We start from the raw sequence: 22,120 nt of genomic DNA, 5'->3' as shown, positions 1-22,120 counted from the left end.
TCGAACTTTTGCGCTTCGGAAGGGGGGGAGGGGGTACGACTCCTTAGAGCATTCAGCAACACTGAGCATTTGTAAATTCTATCCTGGATACAATGCATACACGTATGTATAAACTTCTCTGTTGGCAATTGCATTAAAAGTACGCACTGCTGTCGCTTTCCTCCAAACAAACGCCGCCTTATTTTCAAGCCGAGCAAAACTTTTCCCTCGCTTCAGAGCGGAGGGTGGGGAGGCGCTTCATCGTGCTGGAAAAAGGTCGCCGCGAGAGAGAGACGGAGTGTCAGGATTATCTCAACTTTCTGAAATAGCAACGCGGGTGTCGAGCTGGCTCGCAGACAAGTTTAATGATGTACTCGGACTTCATTAGGGAATGCGGCAGGCCGCTGTGCGGTCGAGGGAATTAAATGTTTTCCGCCAATAAAATCGCCGCTCGGGATTTGCCCTTCTTCGACGCTCCCCTGTTTTTCTTTTTAAAGCAGCACCAAGGCTTCTAGTGCATAATTTCCATGCTTTACAATGTTACCCCTTACATAAGTTGACAGATAATTTCGTTGTGTTGGACTCAAAGATGATAGAAATACTTCCAGATGGTCGTCTCTGTTTCGGTACTCACGGTTGTTGAAGATTCTCTTGTTTCTTTCTTTCCATCTTCCTTCTATCTCTCTCTCTCTGCTATCTTCTGTTCTACCTTTCTACCCTTTTCCTTTCTCCCCTCCCTTCCTTATACCCTTCTGCCTTTCTCTTTCTTTCTTGTTTCTCTCTCCCTCTTCCATTTCCCTTCCTTGTTCTATTTCTCTGTCCATCTTTCTTTCCGCCTTTCCTTCTATAATATTCCTGTCTTCCACCTTCTTTTTCCTCTGCTTCTTTCTACCATTTTCTCTCATCATTTATTTCTTTCTCTCTTTATCTTACTGCATATAATTTCGAAAAAAATCATGTAGGCTGTTTGTGTGGGCTAGAGCCCATCCTCTCCCCCCCTGTGGCGACGCTCCTGGCGCTCCTTCACCCACGATGCTAAGCGATTTTTCCACACGACTTCATTGTTTTCGAGTTCAAGAGCACTGGTAAAGGTAGGCTCAAGTAACGAAATTGAGTTCGAAAGCATCCAACAACGGCCAGTGTTTAAAGAACTCGTAATATTAATTATTCAATATATTTGACACCATGCATCAGTGGATTGATTATAAGAGGAATATCGAGAATATTTTAGCATTCAATGTTGCCAATCTATGAGAACGTCAAAAACCGTAAAATGGACCACATTTGTGTCTCCAGGACAGTACTTGTGTATTTTAGTATTGTCAGAATTCAAATAATCTTTAAATTCCGGAGTATGTTCAGCTTTCTTATCCTGTTTCTGTTCGTTGTAGGAGTCTGCAAATCTTCATAGTTCTGTGAACACCTCTATCGCACTGCCAAACGTGCCCATTCGAAATTCTCCAGAAACTGTATTTTTAGAATACGGACCGTAGGGTTGGCAACGCTGCAGCACGTGATCAAAGTGTTTGAAGAGAATTTATCCACCGTTGTTTCCGTTTTAGTATCTCAGTCCAAAACCACGGAGCATCGGGAAAGAACTACGCAAATTCAGTTACAACTCGAGATGGCTAATTAGCAATCAATTTAAACTTTGCCTGAGAACAGAGTGAGAGAGAGGGAAAGTTTGGTTCCATTTCACCGGCGGTTAACAAAGCAGAACAGCCAGCAGGGATGTAGATTGGGTTTTCTGTTTTGAACAGACGAATGTTCTGTTGCCAGCACGCGTGCGAGTAATGACTCAAAAAACGAGAACTTGCCCAAGTCTCACTCACATGTTCACCGGATTGGTTCAGAATCCTATTAGTGCTAATGACAAGGAAATGTAGCCGCAGATACAGTTCTCAAATGACTGTAATAATGCTGCGCTTATGAGTTTCTCTTTTGCGCCTCAACTGCGAACATAACAATGAGAATTTGTGGGCATCGTAGTCTGTGACAACTATTTCGCCCAATCTCGCAACTTTCACGCAGTGTTGCTACATTAAGGGTAATCTACCTCGGTGCAGGGAAATTTGCAAATATCGTTATCACATTGCAGACTCTTTTCGAGACATATATGTAAAAATCTACATGTAACATTCATATAAGAATGAAGTTGTTTTGCATGCATGCACGACAACACGGATAATTTGTGAAAATTCTACAACCTCGTTAGAAACATCATCAAGTATGCAATGTCTCAATCCACGAAGATATGGTGGAGAGACTACCAGCAATTCTTGCCTCCATGCTTTTCACAGGTGTCACATTCCAGGGAAAGTTAATGGGAGTCCATTCCTGCTGTTCCTTTAGAGTAACAGGTGAGCTGCAGCACCTGTTGGCCACAAGGGATGCTCCTGGGGTAGACGTCACCGGAGACGTCGGCATGGACATATTGAAGAAGGCGGCCACACACAAACACGCACTTAACACGCTTTTGCTTCCGGCTATGGATTATTTATGTTGGGCTCCTTCACATAAAGAGCCAATTCTGCACATATTTTACGTTTCCTGTGTGTACAGGATATGTAAATTAGTTGAATCTCGAAAGTCATCTTACTTCATAACATCAAAGTAATAGCCTCCTCCCACACATAATTTGGCAGTACTTTCGATAAAACTCACATGTGAGGAACCTATTACAGACACCACAAAATAAAAAAAAGAAAGAAAGAAAGAAACGTGGTTGAATGGTAGCAGTAATCGAAGGTCTTGGACCGTCATTTATCCAATCCACTTTTTATAGTGTATGCAAAACAGTACTCGCGCATGTGTATACTTCGTGCTGCCTAGAAGAGGCTGGTCGGGACTGGACCTACAGTTTGTAGTTAGAACTTAAGCACAAAATGTGACCCACTGGGTATCGAACCCTTGGAACTTTTGCTGTTCCAGATGTATTGCAATTGCCTCGTCTAGTTCACCGCGCTTTTTGACACTAGGTGTAGTGCAGGTGTATTCCGGTGTCAGACTGGTGGAAGGAAATGACGTTGAACCAAGTAGACGTTGAAGTTCAGAAGAATCAACAAATGCCTGTCTGCTGCTTTAAACCTTAGTTTCATTACTTATTACGCACCACGTGATCATACAGCACACATTACACCGCTCCAGAACGCAGTACAAACGGTGCAGACACCAAATACACTACTAGACGTAGAAGAGTCGGTGTTGCACCGTGTAACCAACCAGACGCGCGAGTACAGAGACTAGAACCAGACGGGGCTATTGGATGAGGAGGATAAAATAATCGCCGTCAGGGATAAAAATTTACTTTCGTTGCCCGGGGTACTCGAATCTAGCAAGTGAAAATACCCGGCGACCCCATCACATCCCAGCCCATCAATTTGTACATATTTTTTATCCATGTAAGAACGCAGTTAACGTAAACAAAACCACGTGATTTCTAAGAAACAGTTCCTTCCTATGATTTGTTTCCGGTGTTATCTTGCCCACGAATATATTGGGCGTAGTTGTTCAGCTCATAAAGGTCCCATAACTACATTGAGTGAGTATGTTTGTTTGAGTTGCTGTTTTAAGTCCACTTTATGCACAGTAAGGCTAATCGGGACTGGACCTACAGTTTAAAGTGGGATCCGAACCACTTGTGCCTCCACCGGGTATCGAACCCGGGACCCCTTGATTACAAGGCAATTGAGTGAGTATGGCTTTATCACATCCACTATATTCCTACGCGCAAGATTCCATTCGAACAACCAATAGGATTTCCCAGAAGCCACGTGTATTTGTTTACAATGGCTTCGTTCTTACAGCAGACAGAGAATACAAAGAACTGTGTGTGGCCTCGAGGATACTGATAAAAAGTTTTTCCTTCATTTTTTGATCATTAACACCTTTTCCTGGACATGTCACAAAAGAAAAATATTTTGTTTGCTTCTTGATGAGAGCAATTAGTTAGTGGAAGGCTCCCCTGATGACTTTTGTCTGGCTCCTGGATTACTGCAGACAACAACGTTCTTGAAAAGTTATTAAAGCACAATTCTTGAACGCGTGGGGAAGCCAGCCGAATTCATTAACCCATCGCAACTGAATCTGCAGGAAAGAAATATGGCGAGCAAATGGTTATTGGGTGAAAAAGCACACAAGTCGAAAGGTCATAAACAGCTTCGGGTTAGGAATAAAATGCGGCACGGCCTTTTTTTCTTTCTTCTTGGTCCGCAGGCAAAATTGAATTCTTCCAGAGCATGTTGCATGTTTAGATTTGAAAATCGTTTTCTGTATGGGCCATATATCGAAGTAGAATTGCCTTAATTGTTTCCATTAGAGATATTTAATCTTCGGCGCAATCACGAAGAGAAATTTGTTACGGTTTTTCTTCAGTGCTGCCATTTGTGTGTGACATTTTGAGGAGTTATTTATTGATTTCTCATCGAGGACGATGTTTGGTGGCCTGTGGGTAAACAAGGAAGATTACATTTTACTAGTGATCAATATTCAGATTGGGGATTTTGGAAAGAACCAAACATTTGAGCATAGGCTATCTAAAACATATTTTCAAAAATTAATTTTGTGCATATAGGATTGTTTTTATATGTACGGTAATCGAAAAAAATGCCATATTTAGGGAGGGGGGAACGTATTACTTGAAAACTGTTAAACACATAGAACTTTGCAGATTTTGTCTTTCCATAGTAGCTTTCGATGTGTTTATATGTAACACATGGCAGACCTTGATAAGGGATTCGGATCTGGGAAGTCGCATCACTTCCATAAAAACATTTCGCCAGATGTTAACTCTTGCATCATTTTACTATACTGAACTGTTTTTGTGTAGTATCTTTTTCGTAATCCCGGCATTTCTTGATTTGATTTTTGTTATTTAGCCCCGCTTTTCTGCCACTTGGCTAATCGAGACGATGAGGATAAGTGATGATATTATGAAATTCATGAAAAACACTCACAAAGAACACCTATGCCGGGGTGGGATTCGAAACCGGAACCTTTGACGTCGTAGCGCGCTGTGTTAACCACTCCGCCACGCAGATCGGCATTTCTTTTCCATCCCTCTGCATTTAGAGTATGTTTTCAGGGTGAAGGGAACTGCTTTTATAATCTGATATGAAAATAATCTGAAACCCTGAACGAGAACAAATTCCGAACATTATTTTTCCTCTTATGTAGTGTTCAAATTCAAAGGGGAAGTCAAAATACCCCTCTTTTTCTCAAATTGTCCCCAGCACGAAAATTCCCTCCCGACTGAGAATTTTAATTGCCATAGTTATTTCCTTGTATTAGACCTACTCATCAATAATTTTCAGCATTAGAAATTAATTATAAAGTAAGAAAGTGAAAATTGTTCTGCTGATGAGAGAATAGAAATTCAGCAACTATAAATCATACAAAATTAAAGTTTTTAATAAAATAGTTTGCAGGCTTTTGTAAATACGCCTTAAAATTCCACCAAGTAGATCATAAGGCTTGAAAATATCCAAATGTGCCGAAAGGAATTTCCGAAATTTCTCTTGTGTTCAGTTTCGTCTGAGAACAGAACCCGAACGTGAATTTGGGGCATGTTTGTTCCCACATTAGTGAAATTTATCACGTTAAATATTTACCATATTAGCTTCTGCTCACAAGCAACTCGAGCACAATACCACCGTTGCTTGCCAGCAGATTTCAATGTTGATGACGAGGCATTGTGTTCCGTTTGTCATCCTCGGGCAAAAAAAGAAGCGCGTGTTTTCTCCCCGTGCGTCCAAAGTTACAGGCGATTTCCTGTTCTGCGCATTTAGGGACTGCAGCCATTACGGGCAGAATCCAGTGGAAACCACCCACCGCGACACGATGTTTCAGCGTCGTTGTCATCTCGCAAGAGACTCATGAATATGTAGACGCTCGCACGGAAACAGACGATGCTGAATCGCTCGCTAAATGAGGCCCCATCCACCTGCCGGGCCACCTGTCCCAGAGGCCCCGCCGTAAAACCAGAGGGTGATTTGGGACGCGGTGCTGCGAGCTGAAGGTAGAGAGGGAGTTCCTGTCCCCTCGAGTAATTGGAAGAAAGGATGTGTACGCCTCTGCTGGGGAATAATTCAAGACTGGAAGACATACTGCTGGATGGAGGACAGGAGTCGGTAATGTAAAGTCAACAATGTTAACGCGTTAGTTACTGAAGGACAGCTACAGCCAGAAAACAAAACAAAACAAAAAAGTGCCGTTGTAAGGGATTTACTGGGAAATCCTTGCAACTTACACCCTAACCTGATAAAAGAACCTTCTATCGTCTATCGGCTCTTCGCTTTTACCACTATCTGGCTTATCTACCAAAAGACAGATATCCAGTACAACTGCAATTTTCTTCTGTGCGTTTCAGTATAGAATTCCCGACAGGAGCTTGCATTTTTCATGTTTCACATCGCCTTTCTTCCTCTTTAGGCTTATCACTACGACGAGGATGAATAATAATTATAATAAAATGCTCAGGCACGGACTCGAACCTGAAACTTCTCTCTCTTTCATTTATAAAGTCACTTTATGTTCAGATAGGCTAATAAGGACTGGACCTGCAGTTTGAAGTGGCAATCCGAACCACTATGTTACTCCAGCAGATATCGTATCCGGGACTCCCTGTGTTGTATTATCCAGCACGTCATGGAGTAGACCCTGTCTTACCCGAAGCCTTCAGTAAGGATGTTATGAGTCGACCACTCAACTCACTCAAGCCACAGAGGCGACGAGCTACTTGTCTCAGGTGATGATGAACTTGCTGTAGTCATCATCTTGCACTGCAAGCATGGTCCTATCTCTAAATTTATTCGATCGTTTTTGATTAGATCCTCTGCTTCAAGTGGGAAGAGACACAGTGTCCTAGAAAATGATTCTAAATTTAGTTCATTTTATTGTATTAAACTGTTTGGGCTGCAATGTCCTTTATTTATCCAGGATATCTATCTGTATCAACTTACCCGTAGTTGAATGGGAAGCCAAGCTAATTTCGTCAAATGGGAAATTTTTGGCTTCTTCGCACCGGACCTACACTTTATAGTGAGGCCCGAAACACAGAAGTGTAACCCGGGAACAACGAACCCAGGACGATTTTATAACAAAGTGAAAATATCACTACGCTCTGAAAAAATAGTGTGATTTCACGAATTGCTAAATTTCTGTGAGACGAAAAATACTGAATTATAACATTACAAATCGGAGAGTTCTTGATTAAACCTTGTCACTTGATACAGTATCTATTGTTTAGAGTTGCAAATGCTTATCTCGTTCTCGTCTCGGTCTCGAAGGAAACGTGCATTGCGGCCTACCCCATGGCGTCGTTTTATAATTAAGGAGTCTCGGGTTCGATACCCGGTGGAGGCACATAATGGTTCGGATCCCACTTTAAACTGTAGGTCCAGGCCCAGTCCCGTGCATAACGTGGACTTAAAACACCAAATCAAATGAAAAAAGTCAAAATCGAAGGAAACGTACATCGATCTCGTCTCAAGTTACCAGATAATAGGTGTAATACTTATTGAAAAAACTGTAGGCAATATTTGAATGTCTGAGTAAGTCGCACAGCAAGGGTATTTTTATATTGGTAAAATTCTCACATACTTATATTCTCATTCTCAAATGGGGTGTAAGGGGTGACCTTCCACGTAGTACACCCAAATGTCAACCTCACTTCCACGTTAGTACACCCTGGACTGAAGACTAACGAGGCTCTGGCGACTGGCCGCATGGCCAGTATAATTTTGTTTGTAGTGTCCTGTTTTTTGTCTTTGTGTGTGCTGAGTGCCCGTTTACAGCCTCAGCTTTTAACAGAAGTCAGAACATTTTAAGATTTTTAAAGCAACGTTAGAGTTGTTATATGTAATGGTAAGGGGCTGGCCCCCGTATAATGTGAAGGGAGCAAAATAGCCTAAGTGCTGACGCTCCCAAAATTTTAAATTCAAATCAAATCAAATCAAAATCAAATGGGGTGAGAATCTTGGATACAAAGTCTAGAGTTTCGAATTCCGGGCACATTGCCCAGTGTGCCGAACCCCATCTTAAACTGTAAGTAGAATGAATCCAAATAAGCTTATCGGAGCACAAAATGAACTTGAAACAAACCTTAGGGTCGCCTGCCACTTGTCGGTCTCTTCGCGAAATGTCTTGTCCCGGAAGGATCCTCAGCTACCGGTATGACACTTGAATCATCATTAAATGATACTTGTACATTTGCAAAGCCGGTGGATGTGTTGCCTTTCTCCAGCAGGCAAATCCAGCCTTCGACGTCACCTGAACCCCATCTCAAGGAAACCACCTCACCACGCTGCACAATGTCCATCCTGAATAACAATGGCATTCGTGGCGAGAAGAGGCTATTCTCTCCGAATGCCTCCTTTGGCTAACTCAATACCTTTTGTTCCCTCCACCACTAGTCGCAGTTCGCTAGCGTTATCTTCCCCTTGTTCTCGCTACTCGGTCAAGTATATGAAACTGGATGACCTCTCAAACAATATGTAGTGGCTCAGTAATACCAGACCTCCTCAACCTTGTTACTGTGAACAGTGTTGCTAACGGCTTGATCTTTCGACTAAATCTATTCAGCCGTGTACAAACGTAGAAACGCGTTGTCTAGGTTTCAGAAACAGCGATATATTTCAATTAATTACGTCAGGAAGGCTGCATTTAAAAAGTGCCGAATGGTTTGTAATGTTTACAAGAAAAATAGGACGTAATTAAATTAGAGCTAGTTACGCCTTCTTAAAATATCTTAGCGGATTACCCATTGGTGCAGACGTGAACAAATAAGCACATCTGGAAGATTTGACTTTTATTTAGCGTCTCTTTTATGCCACTTTTGGCTAATAGCAACGATTCGGGATGAGTGACGATATGAAATTGATAGAGGGACGCTCACAAAGAATACCCATGCTTAGGCCAGGATTCACAACCAGGGCACCTGGCCTGGGTTTTATAAACCTTTACGGGCAGGCCTTATCTCCAGGAAGGTGTCAACTCTGAGAAAACCCCAGAACCTACCTACCTGTTTCGTGAGAATGAGTCAAGGCAAGGACTTCATAAACCTTTTCCTGTCCCCCCCCCCCAAATAAAATAGATAATATTTAGGCTTGAGAGTTCAGTGAGTAATCCATCTCTAATTACTGACCCCTGGCGTTGTGGGTCGACATGCTAACACATCTGAAAGAAAATTCATTATCATTTCACGAATGTTTAAAATTGTATCTATTTTACAGGAAACTTACACGTAGAGTTTTACCAGTGCGGATGGAAACATTAAAACATTATTTCAGAACGTTTAATTCTGTAACGCTTTCATGTTCCCAATGCACCAAATTACAATAAAATGTTTCAAGTTTCATTTCTTGCATTGCCTGCCATCTGTTATCCGACTATATAACGAAGAATTTCTATCCACCTGATTACGGAGTGATATATTAATTTTACATCACGCCAAAGGACCCGAGTTTACATACAATGAAATGTAAATTTGAATCGTGTTTCCTAAATCTCCGTTTGTACTCGAGAGACACAGAAAGAGCAGAATGAAGTGCGTGAGGGCATTTGCGTGCACATTAGGTCTCACGCGACGTCTGTCTGATGCCTAATTTCTTTCCCTGCAAGGTGTAATTTAAGTTCCTTGATGCTAATTTGAAGATTGGATGGACGAGAATAAGTTTCGGAAAGAAGATTGACATTATTTTTTTGGCTACTTTTTTCTTCTTGTGTGTTTACTTGTCTTTTTCACACGCGAAGGAACCTATTCAATTCCAAGTTGGTCGGACGGGCGTGGGAACAGTAGCCCCATACAGAGCCTTACACGGTCTGCAGACTCCCACACTAATCTCCCGATGTACTCAGTCTCCCTCTTCAAGAAGACTTCGAATCTGATACAAAAACACTTTTGTATAAAAAATGGGTGCATGATAGGTGAGTCATTGTAATCCGCGTGGCGTTACTGTTGACCAACCCATGTCCGTTCATTTCTTTTGAGTAGCTCACCTGTTACGCAGCCACTTGATTTTTACTTTTTTGTTTTCAGCACCCATAGGCGCCATTTATCCTTTTTATCACAAGTGGATTATCTAAAAAAAAATATTTAAAATTGGCATAGATAGATAAGTGTGTGATTTTTCAGAAATAAATATGAACGACATCAAAATCCCATTGGCAGGAGGAAACACGACTTAGGAAGGGAACACATTGAATGGCCTTCATAGCCGTAGCTAGGAACTTTTGAGAGCGGGAGCCAGTTCGTTGGTGTAAGCTTGAGTGCTACACTAATTATTATTATATTATTAGTATTATTATTATTTTTATTATTATTACGTTCTGGGAGAGACCTGCTTGCCAGTTTTAGGATATCATACTTATATCTATGCATCTGTAAAGTGTTTATGCATTAAATTGCACATTTTGTTCCAACTATTACTAATCACAATTAAACAATGCTGCTTCCGTCATTATTTACTTGCAGGTCTTAAGATATTACATACCGGGTGGTCCAAAAGTCCCGGAACGATCACATATCGTGAGAAATACACATCGAATTGGAAAACGAAAAAATACGTGTTTAATAAGTGAAAGAAAGCTATTCAATGATATCACACTTGATTCCCCACCCCCGCCCCCTGGGGGTGGGGCGGGGGCAACTGTAAAATTTTAAATGGAAACCTCCGTTTTGTATTATAGAATCGGAAAGAGGACTTCATTCCGAGTCCAACGAGCTATCAACCATCGTCTTAGCTCAATGAAGAACGGAGATATGGCGATTAAAAAAAAAAAGAAGAGAGATTCGGAATCTGCTCGTCAAGACCTTTCAATAGAGTATATGGTAAATCCCAATATCTCCGTTCCTAATTGAGCTAGGAGGGGGCGGGGTTGGGGAATCAAGTGTGATATCATTGAATAGCTTTCTTTCACTTATTAAACACGTATTTTTTCGTTTTCCGATTCGATGTGTATCTCTCACGATATGTGACCGTTCCGGGACTTTTGGACCACCCGGTATATGTAGTAGGCAAATATGGTAATTTTTATGGAGTCACATGCCCTCTTGATTAACTGTATCCCTGCAAATATAACTGCTTTCTCTCTCCGCCCCAACCCTTACAACCCCAAATTTCGTCATAATATTCAGTGTGGTATACTTTACTGTTGTTAATATCCACTTCCCCAGCACCACCAGAAAACAGCGAGTTCTTCGTATCCTGAGCTGGAAACACTGACACAGAAATTAATCACGAAAGCCGTTTTTGTTTTCATCTCCCTGTTCGTCATCCCCCATTGTTTAGCTTTGTCGTCTTCTGGCTCGCCCCCAGCTGACCTCCCCTGCGCCAATATCGAAGACAAAAGCGAAAAGACCCTCCGCACTACTTTTAGCTTGATAACGCTGTTGCTCTAATATTTCACCGCCGGACACGAGGGGGCAGCGAAGTCCCTCGAACTCCGAACTTTGGCGACGCCTGACGTGACCTTTGGGACAGCGAGGGCGAGTGGAGCACATCAAGGGAGTGTCAAACCACGAAAAGGGATGCGTTTTTTTCTCTACTGAAGAGTGCCGCAGGTCCTAAAAGCTTTGCATTAACCGAACACAAAAAGTGAGTGTACCAAATATATTGATGCACTGAGGCAACGTACTAGCTGATATCAGAATCGGGATAAGTTACTAAAAGTAAAGACGCGTTTACTTTGCTTTCGAAGGTAACGCCTTACCGTTACTGTGTCATACAACAATGACATTAAGCTATTTACACAAGCATTACATCAGTTTATATAGTTAACATGCTTTTTTCAGTGTACTAACTTTACATGCAAAAATTCAAAACAATACCAAAAAAAATCAGTTCTAAAGTGATCGATTCACTCAAATGCAACACCAGACCACTCTGCCGAGGCATCTGCCTGCTGTGACATTTTCAGCTCATTGATGTTCGCGTGGTAAACAAATGATGTCTTGTTCCCCTCCTAATCTGCGTACTATACGTAGTTCACTGTTTTATTACCAAATTGTGGTCCAAGTACTACCCCAAAATTATTTGCCAAGTTGGAGAGCCTGAAGCATAGAAAAAAAAAATTTCGTCCCGCTGACCGATTTAGTTCAAATGAAATATCCGACCAGTCATCCGAAGTGCCTACGTACTATAAAAACAGGAAGTCAATATCTTTAAATTTATTGCATTTACTGAATATTTTGGCCACAAAATCAGCGTCTCGCTCGCTAACAAGCAATATATTGAAGTTATAACTTAGGGCTAGCGACGTGTCGAGGAATTCCCTAAGAGGCTCTGCTATATTTCTCCTCTTTCCATTCTTTTTTAATCGTCGGAAGCAGGACCAAAGAGCAGTTTAAAACGCTATTCCCTCCCCCCCCCCCCCAAGAAGCAAGCCAGTGCTTACAACATTATTAATATATATTTTGCAAACAATTTGTAAATCATCAAATGGATAACTGTAATGTTATTTTTTAAGTTTTAAGGTTTGGTATGTTTAATACAGCAATGAATATTAATATGGGTACATTTTCTTATGAAAATAGTTGTATTTTTTATCTTGGATTGAGAAAAATCGTCTTTTGGTTTTTCGAAAAGGGTGGTATTGCTGAAAAAATGTTCAAAAATAATAATGACAAATGATCCAATTATATCTGACTGCATACTGCGTGAGCTTAGCACCGTGATGGAAACATCACGCCGGATGGCCCTGAGAAGGACCGAAAGTTCTTGCAAAAATAAAGGATTATTTATCACGGAGAGATAGCTATAGCAAGGCGGTACTGCAGGAGAATCACTCCTTATCTCTTCTTCGAAGAAGCAATAAAGGTCAGTATGCTGCCTCCTAAATATCCAGTACACACATTTCCGTTTCGTAAACCGTAGAAGCATCCACCGTGCACACACAAAGTGCACCTCCAAACTCGCAGTTGCTCCCGAAACTTCCTCCAAAACTCGCTTGTTTTCAGCAACAAACAAGGAGCGTTTTCCACCTTCTTGATTTTGCCTCCGTAACACGATTAACCCACATAGAGAGAGAGCGTGGACCTAGGAGCCTCTCCCCCCCCCCTTAAAGCAAACTTGGAGGAGGACGGCCATTGCAATAGTTACGTACACCAAGTTCCTCCTGGAAGGGATCCAATTTACAAGAAGTCCCTTTCCCTGCTGCTGATAGTTTTACTGCATCATTTCTACTTTTATTGCTCGGTTCCCACTTCCGAAAACATAAGCAAAGGAGACTGCTAGCCACATGCCTCGCTAGAGAGAGAGGAAAAAGATAACGTTTTACGATCTCCTCTTTTTCATTTTGTTTTAGGTGGAAGCCAAAAACGATTCAGATAATCGACCAAACACGTGTGCCACGACAGGTGGGTGAGCTGCCGACTTCAGACATGAACGCGTGGCTCCGCTGTATCTCTGGAAATTCTCAAAGTACCGGTTTTTGCTACCCCGAGGTAACAATGCAAGCTTATTTTCCCCAAGGACAACCCAGGATTGATCTTCACTTTTTTTTCTACCCCTTGCAACTGGACATTTATTGTATATTATATAACCAATCGCCTTCAACTTATAACTCTCGTGCTCGGGTACGAGAGGAGCTAATGACCAATTATTTGAAACGCAAGTAAAATGACTCTCTTGTCGTGATTTTTCTTGTCCCAAAAATGGAGGCTATATCAGGTTACTAGTTGCTTTCGTTTTTTTTTTTCTCGTCTCCCGTTTAATTTGACTCATTTCCACAAGATTGATGGTTTCGTGATGTTAATTGCGGATTTTTCTCGGAAACGACGTTTGTTTGGCTCCCGCTGGGAGTGAAAATGGTGATGTTCCATTCGCGTTAATAAGCCGAAGGGCGGGCCAAGAATGCTGGTGGTTTTTGTGCTCATTCCTCGATAGAGCTGGGATCAAAAACACCGTGTTTGCATCGACTTAGATCAGTGACAGCAACAGCTGAAAATTCCTGTGCCCACGCTCAACAAATTCAATGACTAAAATTTTGGATTTATACCACAAATAGGTGTTCTTTTGAATGGACTTTATGGATGCCATTGTTTTGAAAATTATGGAACTACCCATAAATTGTCGTTTCATAATCTTTGTTGATATTTTAATTTACTGAATGTAATTACGAACGGGCGCGGATTATTGTAACAAAATATATATTTAATACTCTGAGATCCACAAGGGATAAATTCACGAAAGCCAGTCTTGTTATATTTTGGCACATTATATGAACTTAAAAAATCATGAATCAAAGTAACAAAATAATAATGCAAACTGAATCAAGACTGCTGCGGTGTCTTCTTCTACCTTAAAGACTGCACTGGGGGAAGGGGATCATGGTGGCATACGTCTGGAACCTGATTCAAAAGGTATTCTCTCTTCTACACGGCTCGCTCATAGTGCCTGAAATGATTGATCCAAATAATCGAAGAATTCCTGCAGGCCTCCGAGTGCTGGTTCAGATTTCTTGCCAGGAGGAGGGTCTGGTGCGGGGCACATCCAATTGCTAACGGTCACTAAAACTAACTTCTAAGAGCCCTAAACCTGGCCCCCCTAACGTAACAATGTTCTAATGATGCATATGTGGTTAGGTCAGGAGGGCCAGGTTTAGAGCTCATAGAATTTAGTTTTAGTGACTATTAGCAGCTGGATGTGTCCCGCACCATACCCGTCAGGGTGAAGGGGAGCAAGTACAGCAGCAATGTCAGAAAAGTGTTTCTTCATTGTCCTTATGGGAATTACCCATATATATCTGGTTGGTTTTACGTCAAAGTCAGGGTGTCGTCTTACAAGTGGCAGCGCCATAAGAAATTAGGGGGGGGGGGGGTCATTTCTGGGGGCTCCACTTTATGTACCACTGAATACCATACAAAAATGTTCATTTAGGCTAAACGAGCATATTTTTTGCTTGTAGGGGAACCATAGTGTATGGGGGGAGGGGGAGGGCTTTGGCTCCTGCCCCAACGCCGTCACGCAGTACTATTGCATATTTCGATGATGTAGGAATTGTATTGATTTGAGCTTTTCTTTTTCACTCTCAATGTTTACTTTTGTTTTTATAGGAGGGGTGGAAAGAGGGAAATTAGACAAAGACAGACATGATAAGAATGATAAAGAATTAGAGAGAATACGGAAGAAAAACTGGAAATAGATGGAACGGATAATTTTGACTGTGCCAAGTCTATAAATAGCCCAAAGAAGGAAGATGTATGTGAAGTTATCCTGGGTTCGACCCGCGCTACTCTCTCGTGTCCAACGGATTTGGAACGTGCAAGTGGATGCATTACAACTTCATCATAGCTTTCGGATCTGACAGAACGAGAAACAAAGAATCATCCATCACTCTGTTTACTGTTTTTAATTGGTGCAAGCGAAACCACAGAAACCGGCCTATTAGAAGCGCCAGACCCATTGTTCCTTTGGTTTGGTTGACTGTTACAAATGGCTCCCAATTGTCCATTAATTCTCCACGGCAATCGCTAACCAAATAACCTTCCGTCAATTAGGTTGGACCTTCAGCGGAAGTTATATGTTAGTATGTCTCGTATACTCTGATATCCATACCGTGGTTGTAGATATGATCGTCTTTACGCTTAATAGTCGCACGACTATCAGTAGGGGGTATACTCGTTATTCGAAAGGGACTTGAACATCACATTCATATTTGAGCATGTGGATAGATGATGAGTGTAGCATGAAGCTAACAGAGAAAAAGCATACTCTATGCTGGACCTCCTAACGTAACATTAATACTTTATATTAATGGGCCTGGCAACACTGAAGAAAGACGTCACTAGGGAAACGGAACAGTTTTTAACCGGGTGACGGAACGAGAAAATACGTTAATATAGCAGTCTTGTTTTGCAGTTCTTGATACATCTTTCAGGGTGGAAATTAGTGCTTTGTGTGTCCTGAAAGAAAAAATAAAGAGACCGTTGTATTTAATGCTGAAATTAAATGTGAAAATACTCATACGTGAAAAATAGACGCATGGCTAAAACGTTAAAGGGGATCTAAAATCTGGAAAGGTAAGATAACATTAAATACTATGATTGTTTGTACAGTCACCGGCAATAAAAATGGGACACCTATATCCTGAAAAACTCGCTTCCGTGAAAAGCGTTGTGTGTGATGCCTAACTAGGACGATAAGTCGATTTTAATAGCAAATTTTCAATGGCAGCTTCTAAGACTGCCGTAGAGTTATGCAACACACATGACGCCTTACAGATAAGCGAGTATTTCAGTATCTAGGTGTCCCATTTTTATTGCCTGTGACTGTACATGCGGGGGACTTTATATTCCTCAAACATGGAGACCAGCATTTTTTAAATCCAGGGTAGTAACAACAAAAGGAGGCCCAGTTAGTTGTGTCTTATATTTTGTACCATCACTGGTACCATTGTATTCATATTGTAGCCTTTCTCAAAACCTTTCTTCTTCATAGTGCAAGCCCCTTTGTAGATGGAGGCCTTCCCAAGCAACTGCCCCCACCCCTCAAATTCTGGGTTGCACCTACATGTAAACATTATTTTGCTGTGGCAAATGTTTGTTCTACTTAAAAACATGGCGTTGCTGAAACCCCTACTTCCATATTCCCAATCAAAAAGTGTTCTGTATACAAGGTTAAAACTACATTGCAGCATTAAGCGGAGGTTTGCAAATGTATTTTAATTGGAAAAATTGCTGTAATCAGGGAAACTTGACTTGACATTTGCTCCGAAGATACATTTGAGTTTATTTTCTTTAATATTAAGCACCTAAGGGAAAAGGGGGGCTAGCCTTGTATCGTGTATTACTTGTTGATTTTTACCATTTACCTGTCTGCTAAAAGGAATATAAATTGCAGGAACTTTGAGATATTATAATTAGTCCATAACAACGGACTCTGTTTCCTGGTATTAAAGGGATATCGGGTTTGATTCCCGTCGGAGACACACAGCACAGTGATTCGTTTCTCACTTTAAACTGTAGGGCCAGTCCCGATTAGTCTATCTGAGTAAAAAACACAACAACGGCAGTTATTATGTTTCCCTGGCCGTGCTAGTGATTCGCAAAGGTCAAAGTATCCACCTCCAGACCAAAGAAGCTTAGTTGGGGGTTTCCATCTTTCCGACAAACTGCAAAGCAAACTAGCCACTTACGCAGACTACAAACGGGAATAGAATTGGTTCTTGCATATACGCGTCGAAAACCGCACACAGCCTGCAAAGCTTGCATTTGTCCGGCGTGAAATAAAACCTGGGAGGGCCCTTCTCTCTATCTCTCTCTCTCTCTCTTTCATGCACGTTGTGCAATGCAAACGGTAAGCTGGTATCCTGTCAGCGAGCATATGGCGGGAAACTTCTGCGGTTTTCGGAACTCGAAAGTTGTTTCGCAAAATGTCCTGGGCTGGGTGTTGTGCTGCTTGTTGGGGAATTGCTCCCACAATGCATTCTGCCTCGTTGTGCTTTTCTGGGGCGAGGGGGAGCAAAAGAGTTGTTGTTGGCAACATATGCTGCGCTAAACAAGCTGCTTTTAGCATTGGAACGACCCTTAAGCGCTCGTCGCCATTACGGAAAATGTTCTCGCGAGATGGCGCCAGTGTCCGTGTGTGTCCCGAACCGCATTTCACGGCTGATTGTTAAACCAGCGAATCAAACCTAATGTGAATGTAGCAGGACATATCATAATTATCCGTTGGGTGTAATCGCATTGAGATGATTATTGGAAAAACAACACGAAAGGGTAAAAGTGGAAGAGGTTGCGCGGATTAAATTTCAGATAGAGAGAAGATACTCTTGTTACGTGAGAAGTATAACTAGAGAAAAACAAATATCTATTTACTCGGTATGATGTTCTCTGGTGTAGACTAAACTTAATGCTGCAACAGAAAGCAACAGAATTTCTGTTGTCTGTTTCTACTGAAATCAAATTGTGTAACGCCCAGTCCAGTACAGGGAAACGCGCGGAACCGAAGCGGGAATTTCCGTACCAGAAGTCTGCAGGTTATTCTAAAGGTTATCGCCCACGGCGTCGCCGCGTGCGATCCTATAAGGATAGGAACCTGCTAGAAGACATGCGCTGTAAACTACTGCGCATGCGCATGAAGGTTGCAAAGCTAGGAGTACGCATTGCAAATCAGAATCATAGACTCGCGCTGGAGTTGTACATAAGGCACGAATGAGATGTTCAGAAAGTAAGCTCTTATTGCCAATTCTCTTGCTCTGCAGAAGGATGCCGCTTATTCAGGAACTTCTCGAAATTTCCCCGCTGTATAATTATAATTGAGCGCAACATCTACTAGCTTCACGTATCAGAATATTGTAGGTCTTGCATGAGGTCGAGTAGGAATTTTCTGTAAATGAAACAAAATGGGAAGGTATCGTGTGAAAAGAGAAGTCGTCACTTATTATTTACATAATTCTGAAATGTTGCAAAATAAATATAAAAATACGTAAAGGTGGATGTTTAAAGAAATGTATTTATGCGAAAGCTACCACCTAGAAAAAAAATATGTCAAGGTCAAATCAAAAAATAAGTAACCTTAAAACGAACGCACAGGCGAAACAAGCGCCGCGCCACGTCTTTCAAAACGTATCCTCCCTCCCTTTATTTTTCTACATCCTCTCCCCGTTTCGTTCAATAATTTATCGTTCTTTCTTTCCTTCGTCTCCCTCCTTTTGCCTCTTCGCTTTAATAATTTAAAGCACCACCGTGCGGGAAAACTCGGAATTCTGGCGGGTGACAAATGGGCCTACGTCCGCGCTGTTTTAATTCTGCGGAATGGAACAGATGTACGTTGAGTTTCCCTTCTTCGTACAGAATCACTCCACGTTTGAAGCACTAGCCCACTCAAAGAAGAACGATGGAAAATCAACTATAAGAAAACCCGTTACATCAGCTATTTTATACACTCTAGAATCAAAAGCAACCAGAATCATTGCAATAACACGGAGCATCCCTCGTTGATTACATGTAAAATTGTACCTATTAGTATTTATTAGTTCTGAATTTATTTGGGCGAAGGAGCTGCAAATAATTGTGCCCTTTTAAACTTTACTATAAATCCAACCTCTACACTCTAAATGCTTCAATAGAAATAGTGCAACGCTGCCAGAAAACAACAATAACTTACCTTAGATTTTTTTCCAACTTGATGTTCAGACGCGGACATGTCTTCATCTGAAACAAAAAATAAGAAATGCAAATAATGTATCATGAAAATTAATAAATTTCTAGTGAATTTATTAATGGATATTTTGTAATGGTCTCCCTGTTTATTTTTTGCATGCGCTACTATGTATATACTAACGTGCGTTTATCTTTTTCTTTCTTTTCAGACACAAGAGAAAGATGCAGAACTTTCTCCCGTGTAAAACGTCGCCCCAAAATCGCTGTGACGTCACGAACGGAAATGGCGTCATCTACGAGGATTTGACGAATATCCATCCTCGCGCAATCCCTAACCACTGCCCTCCCGGACAAACAGCGCCGCCGATAGAGGTAAGTTCCAAGCAGCAGAGTCAAGGTTAGAGATTAATCTATAAAAGGATTGGTAGTTGTAGTTAGCTTATGTTCACTAGATATTTAAATATTATTACTTTCGTTGGTCTTTCAGTGCCATGAAAGGCACTGAAGACATGAACTTTTCAAACAATGTAGACGTAAATGGAGTTTTTTTAAAAATAATATGTTGTAAACTGACTATCCAAGGAAGTTTTTTTTTTAAATGTCGAAAAGTTAGCTTTAGGCATTTATGGTTAAAAATAGAAGTGTGGCCTATTGTAGAACAAGAGACCTAGAATTATATTAATACTCCGAAAAAAATTGTACAATAAAATTTATACGCTTAATTATGTTTCCAAATGCGCATGACGACCATGAAATCAGGCTTCGTAAAATGAGTATTTTGTAGGAACTCTTTCGTATACATATTCGTTCTGACTGATAATTCTTTATATCTCGGAAGGTTTATTGTGGTGGAGTTCCCGCAACTGGGTAACCTGTCGTCTGCTTAAAGACCTTGACAGTTATCATATGAGTACTTTCATTCAGTGAAAGGGCACTGGACACAGAGATACCATCTCTTCGTCAAGTGCAGAAACTTTGGAGTATTTTAAAGTACGAGACCTGTAAGCAGCACAAACGCCATTTCGTGCACTTTTGACACTCGTCAGCACTCAGTCCGGTTTCCAGCTGTTGGACTTTTAACTTGCATCTGTAATAAATCAGGATAGGGTATAAGTTGAAAAATTTCAATAAGGCCCTAACAACGGCAACCTTCTGACTGTACATGGGCATCCGGAGGGAGAGGACAAGGGAGATCCTGTCTCTGGGTGGAAAGTGAATATAGGAAGAAAACGACAGTTCATACATGTATCTTCAATTTCACTGGCATCGATTGTATTATATGCAGTGGCTTCTCGTCCCTTGGGGCTTCCGGGGCTTAGCCCCTAAAGAAAAACGGACGTATTGACGTAATTATCAATCACCATAACGCATAACTATCACACAGTCTTTTAAAAGGCGAATTTTACCCACGTAAATTCATCGTCTGTTGCAATGGATACGACAGCGCTCCTAGCGGCATTGATGTCAATTATCGTTTTCCGGGGCTCGTCGCAAACGAAGGCATGGCCTACACCCACCTACGCTACAGTGAAGGTCACATGCTAGCTGAGAGAGGAGGGGAGAATGCAAAGGATTTGAGTGTTGATTCGGGGCTAGTCCCGTTGCGTCGCGTTCGATCTCGCGTGTTGTTCTGTAGTGTTTTGGTGGCTTTCATTCGCTATGTTTGAGTGATTTTGGCAGGGTTGATGTTCGAACACAAATTGATGAAGGACATAGGCTGTCAATTACAAGACACAATGAATTTGTCCGGAAAAATAGTCATATATTAAATAGAATTATCGATTGCTTAAAATTCTGTGGTCGACATGAACTTGCTCTACGAGGACCATAATGAAAGAGAACAATCTTTAAACAGAGACATCTTCCCAGATTTATTATCCCTTCATAGAAGAAGGAAAACTAAAGAGGGAACTTCGTGTTCTTTATTGTAGTGAAGAGTTGAAAAACATAAACTCTATCAGTAGATTGCATTCATTTTTTATTTAAAATTATTTAGAGGATACCTTTTCAGAAACAGTAAAAATGACAAACATACATGTAGTTGTAATAACTCCAGTGGAGCCTCCCCGATGGCGCAGTGGTAGCGTTTTCGCCTTGTAATCAAGGGGTCTCGGGTTCGATACCCGGCGGAGGCACAAGTGGTTCGGATCCCACTTTAAACTGTAGGTCCAGTCCCGATTAGCCTTATTGTGCATAAAGTGGACTTAAATCAACCAACCAACCAATAACTCCAGTGGCAACAGCTGAATCTGAACGATGTTTTAGCACATTGAAGCATATTAAAACCTGCTTAAGAAATGCAATGGGACAAGACAGACCAAATGCCTTGGCACTTGCTTACAATAGAGATAGAATACATTTCAAACATAGAGGACTTCACCGAAAAAGTAAAAACAAAATTTGCTGAGCAGAAGAACAGCAGTCAACGTTCGTAGAAAGGTATGTTTCACAACAATACCTGTTTCTTTTGTAGTAATGTGAATTGTCATTATATTTTTAATTATTTAAAAAAATAAGTCCAGTTTTGTAGTTTAGAATAAGATAAATACCCGTTTTTTTGTAATTCATGTAATTTGTCATTACATTTTAAATTCTTTCAAAAAAGTAAGACCAGTTTTGTAATCTAGAAGAAAAAAATACCTATTTTTTGTAATTCATGTGAATTGTCATTATATTCTAAATTTTTTAAAAAATAAGCCCCGGCCAAATTTGAGGCCACGAGACGCCACTGATTATATGTTAGAAAGGTAATAGGTCGGAAGAAAGACCTGTACATATTCATTGCAGGCATATCAGAATTTCAAATTGAAGCCGTGTTTTTTAAATGCGGGGTGATAGGGAACAAAATTAAAAGCTATGTTCCGTGTTGGATATACCTGTACTGAAAATTGCGTGACGTCCTATTTATGTAGAAGGTAAGGACGAGATAGAGAGAGAGAAAGATACAATAGAGAGAAATATAGTGGGCAAAAGGAGGAAGAGAAATATAATAAATTCAAGATATAAATTAAAGACACAAGAAAATGGGAGGAAGAGACA

At 41.1% G+C, this 22,120-nt stretch overlaps 1 protein-coding gene across 3 annotated transcripts in view; it reads left to right on the top strand.

Annotated features, from left to right (window-relative positions):
- Nucleotides 1-22,120, top strand: part of pxb (putative Hedgehog signaling attenuator pxb) — a 412,264-nt gene that overhangs the window by 376,966 nt on the left and 13,178 nt on the right. For all 3 annotated transcript variants that reach the window (XM_083119000.1, XM_083119001.1, XM_083118999.1), the window contains exon 4: nt 19,291-19,453. In XM_083119000.1, coding sequence (XP_082975126.1) covers nt 19,291-19,453 — 163 coding nt within the window. The remainder of the gene's footprint in view (nt 1-19,290; nt 19,454-22,120) is intronic.

This window comes from Lepisma saccharinum, chromosome 3 (genome assembly GCF_977018435.1).
Source record: "Lepisma saccharinum chromosome 3, izLepSacc3.1, whole genome shotgun sequence".
Taxonomy (NCBI): Eukaryota; Metazoa; Arthropoda; class Insecta; order Zygentoma; family Lepismatidae; genus Lepisma; species Lepisma saccharinum.
This window is presented reverse-complemented; position numbering and strand designations above follow the sequence as displayed.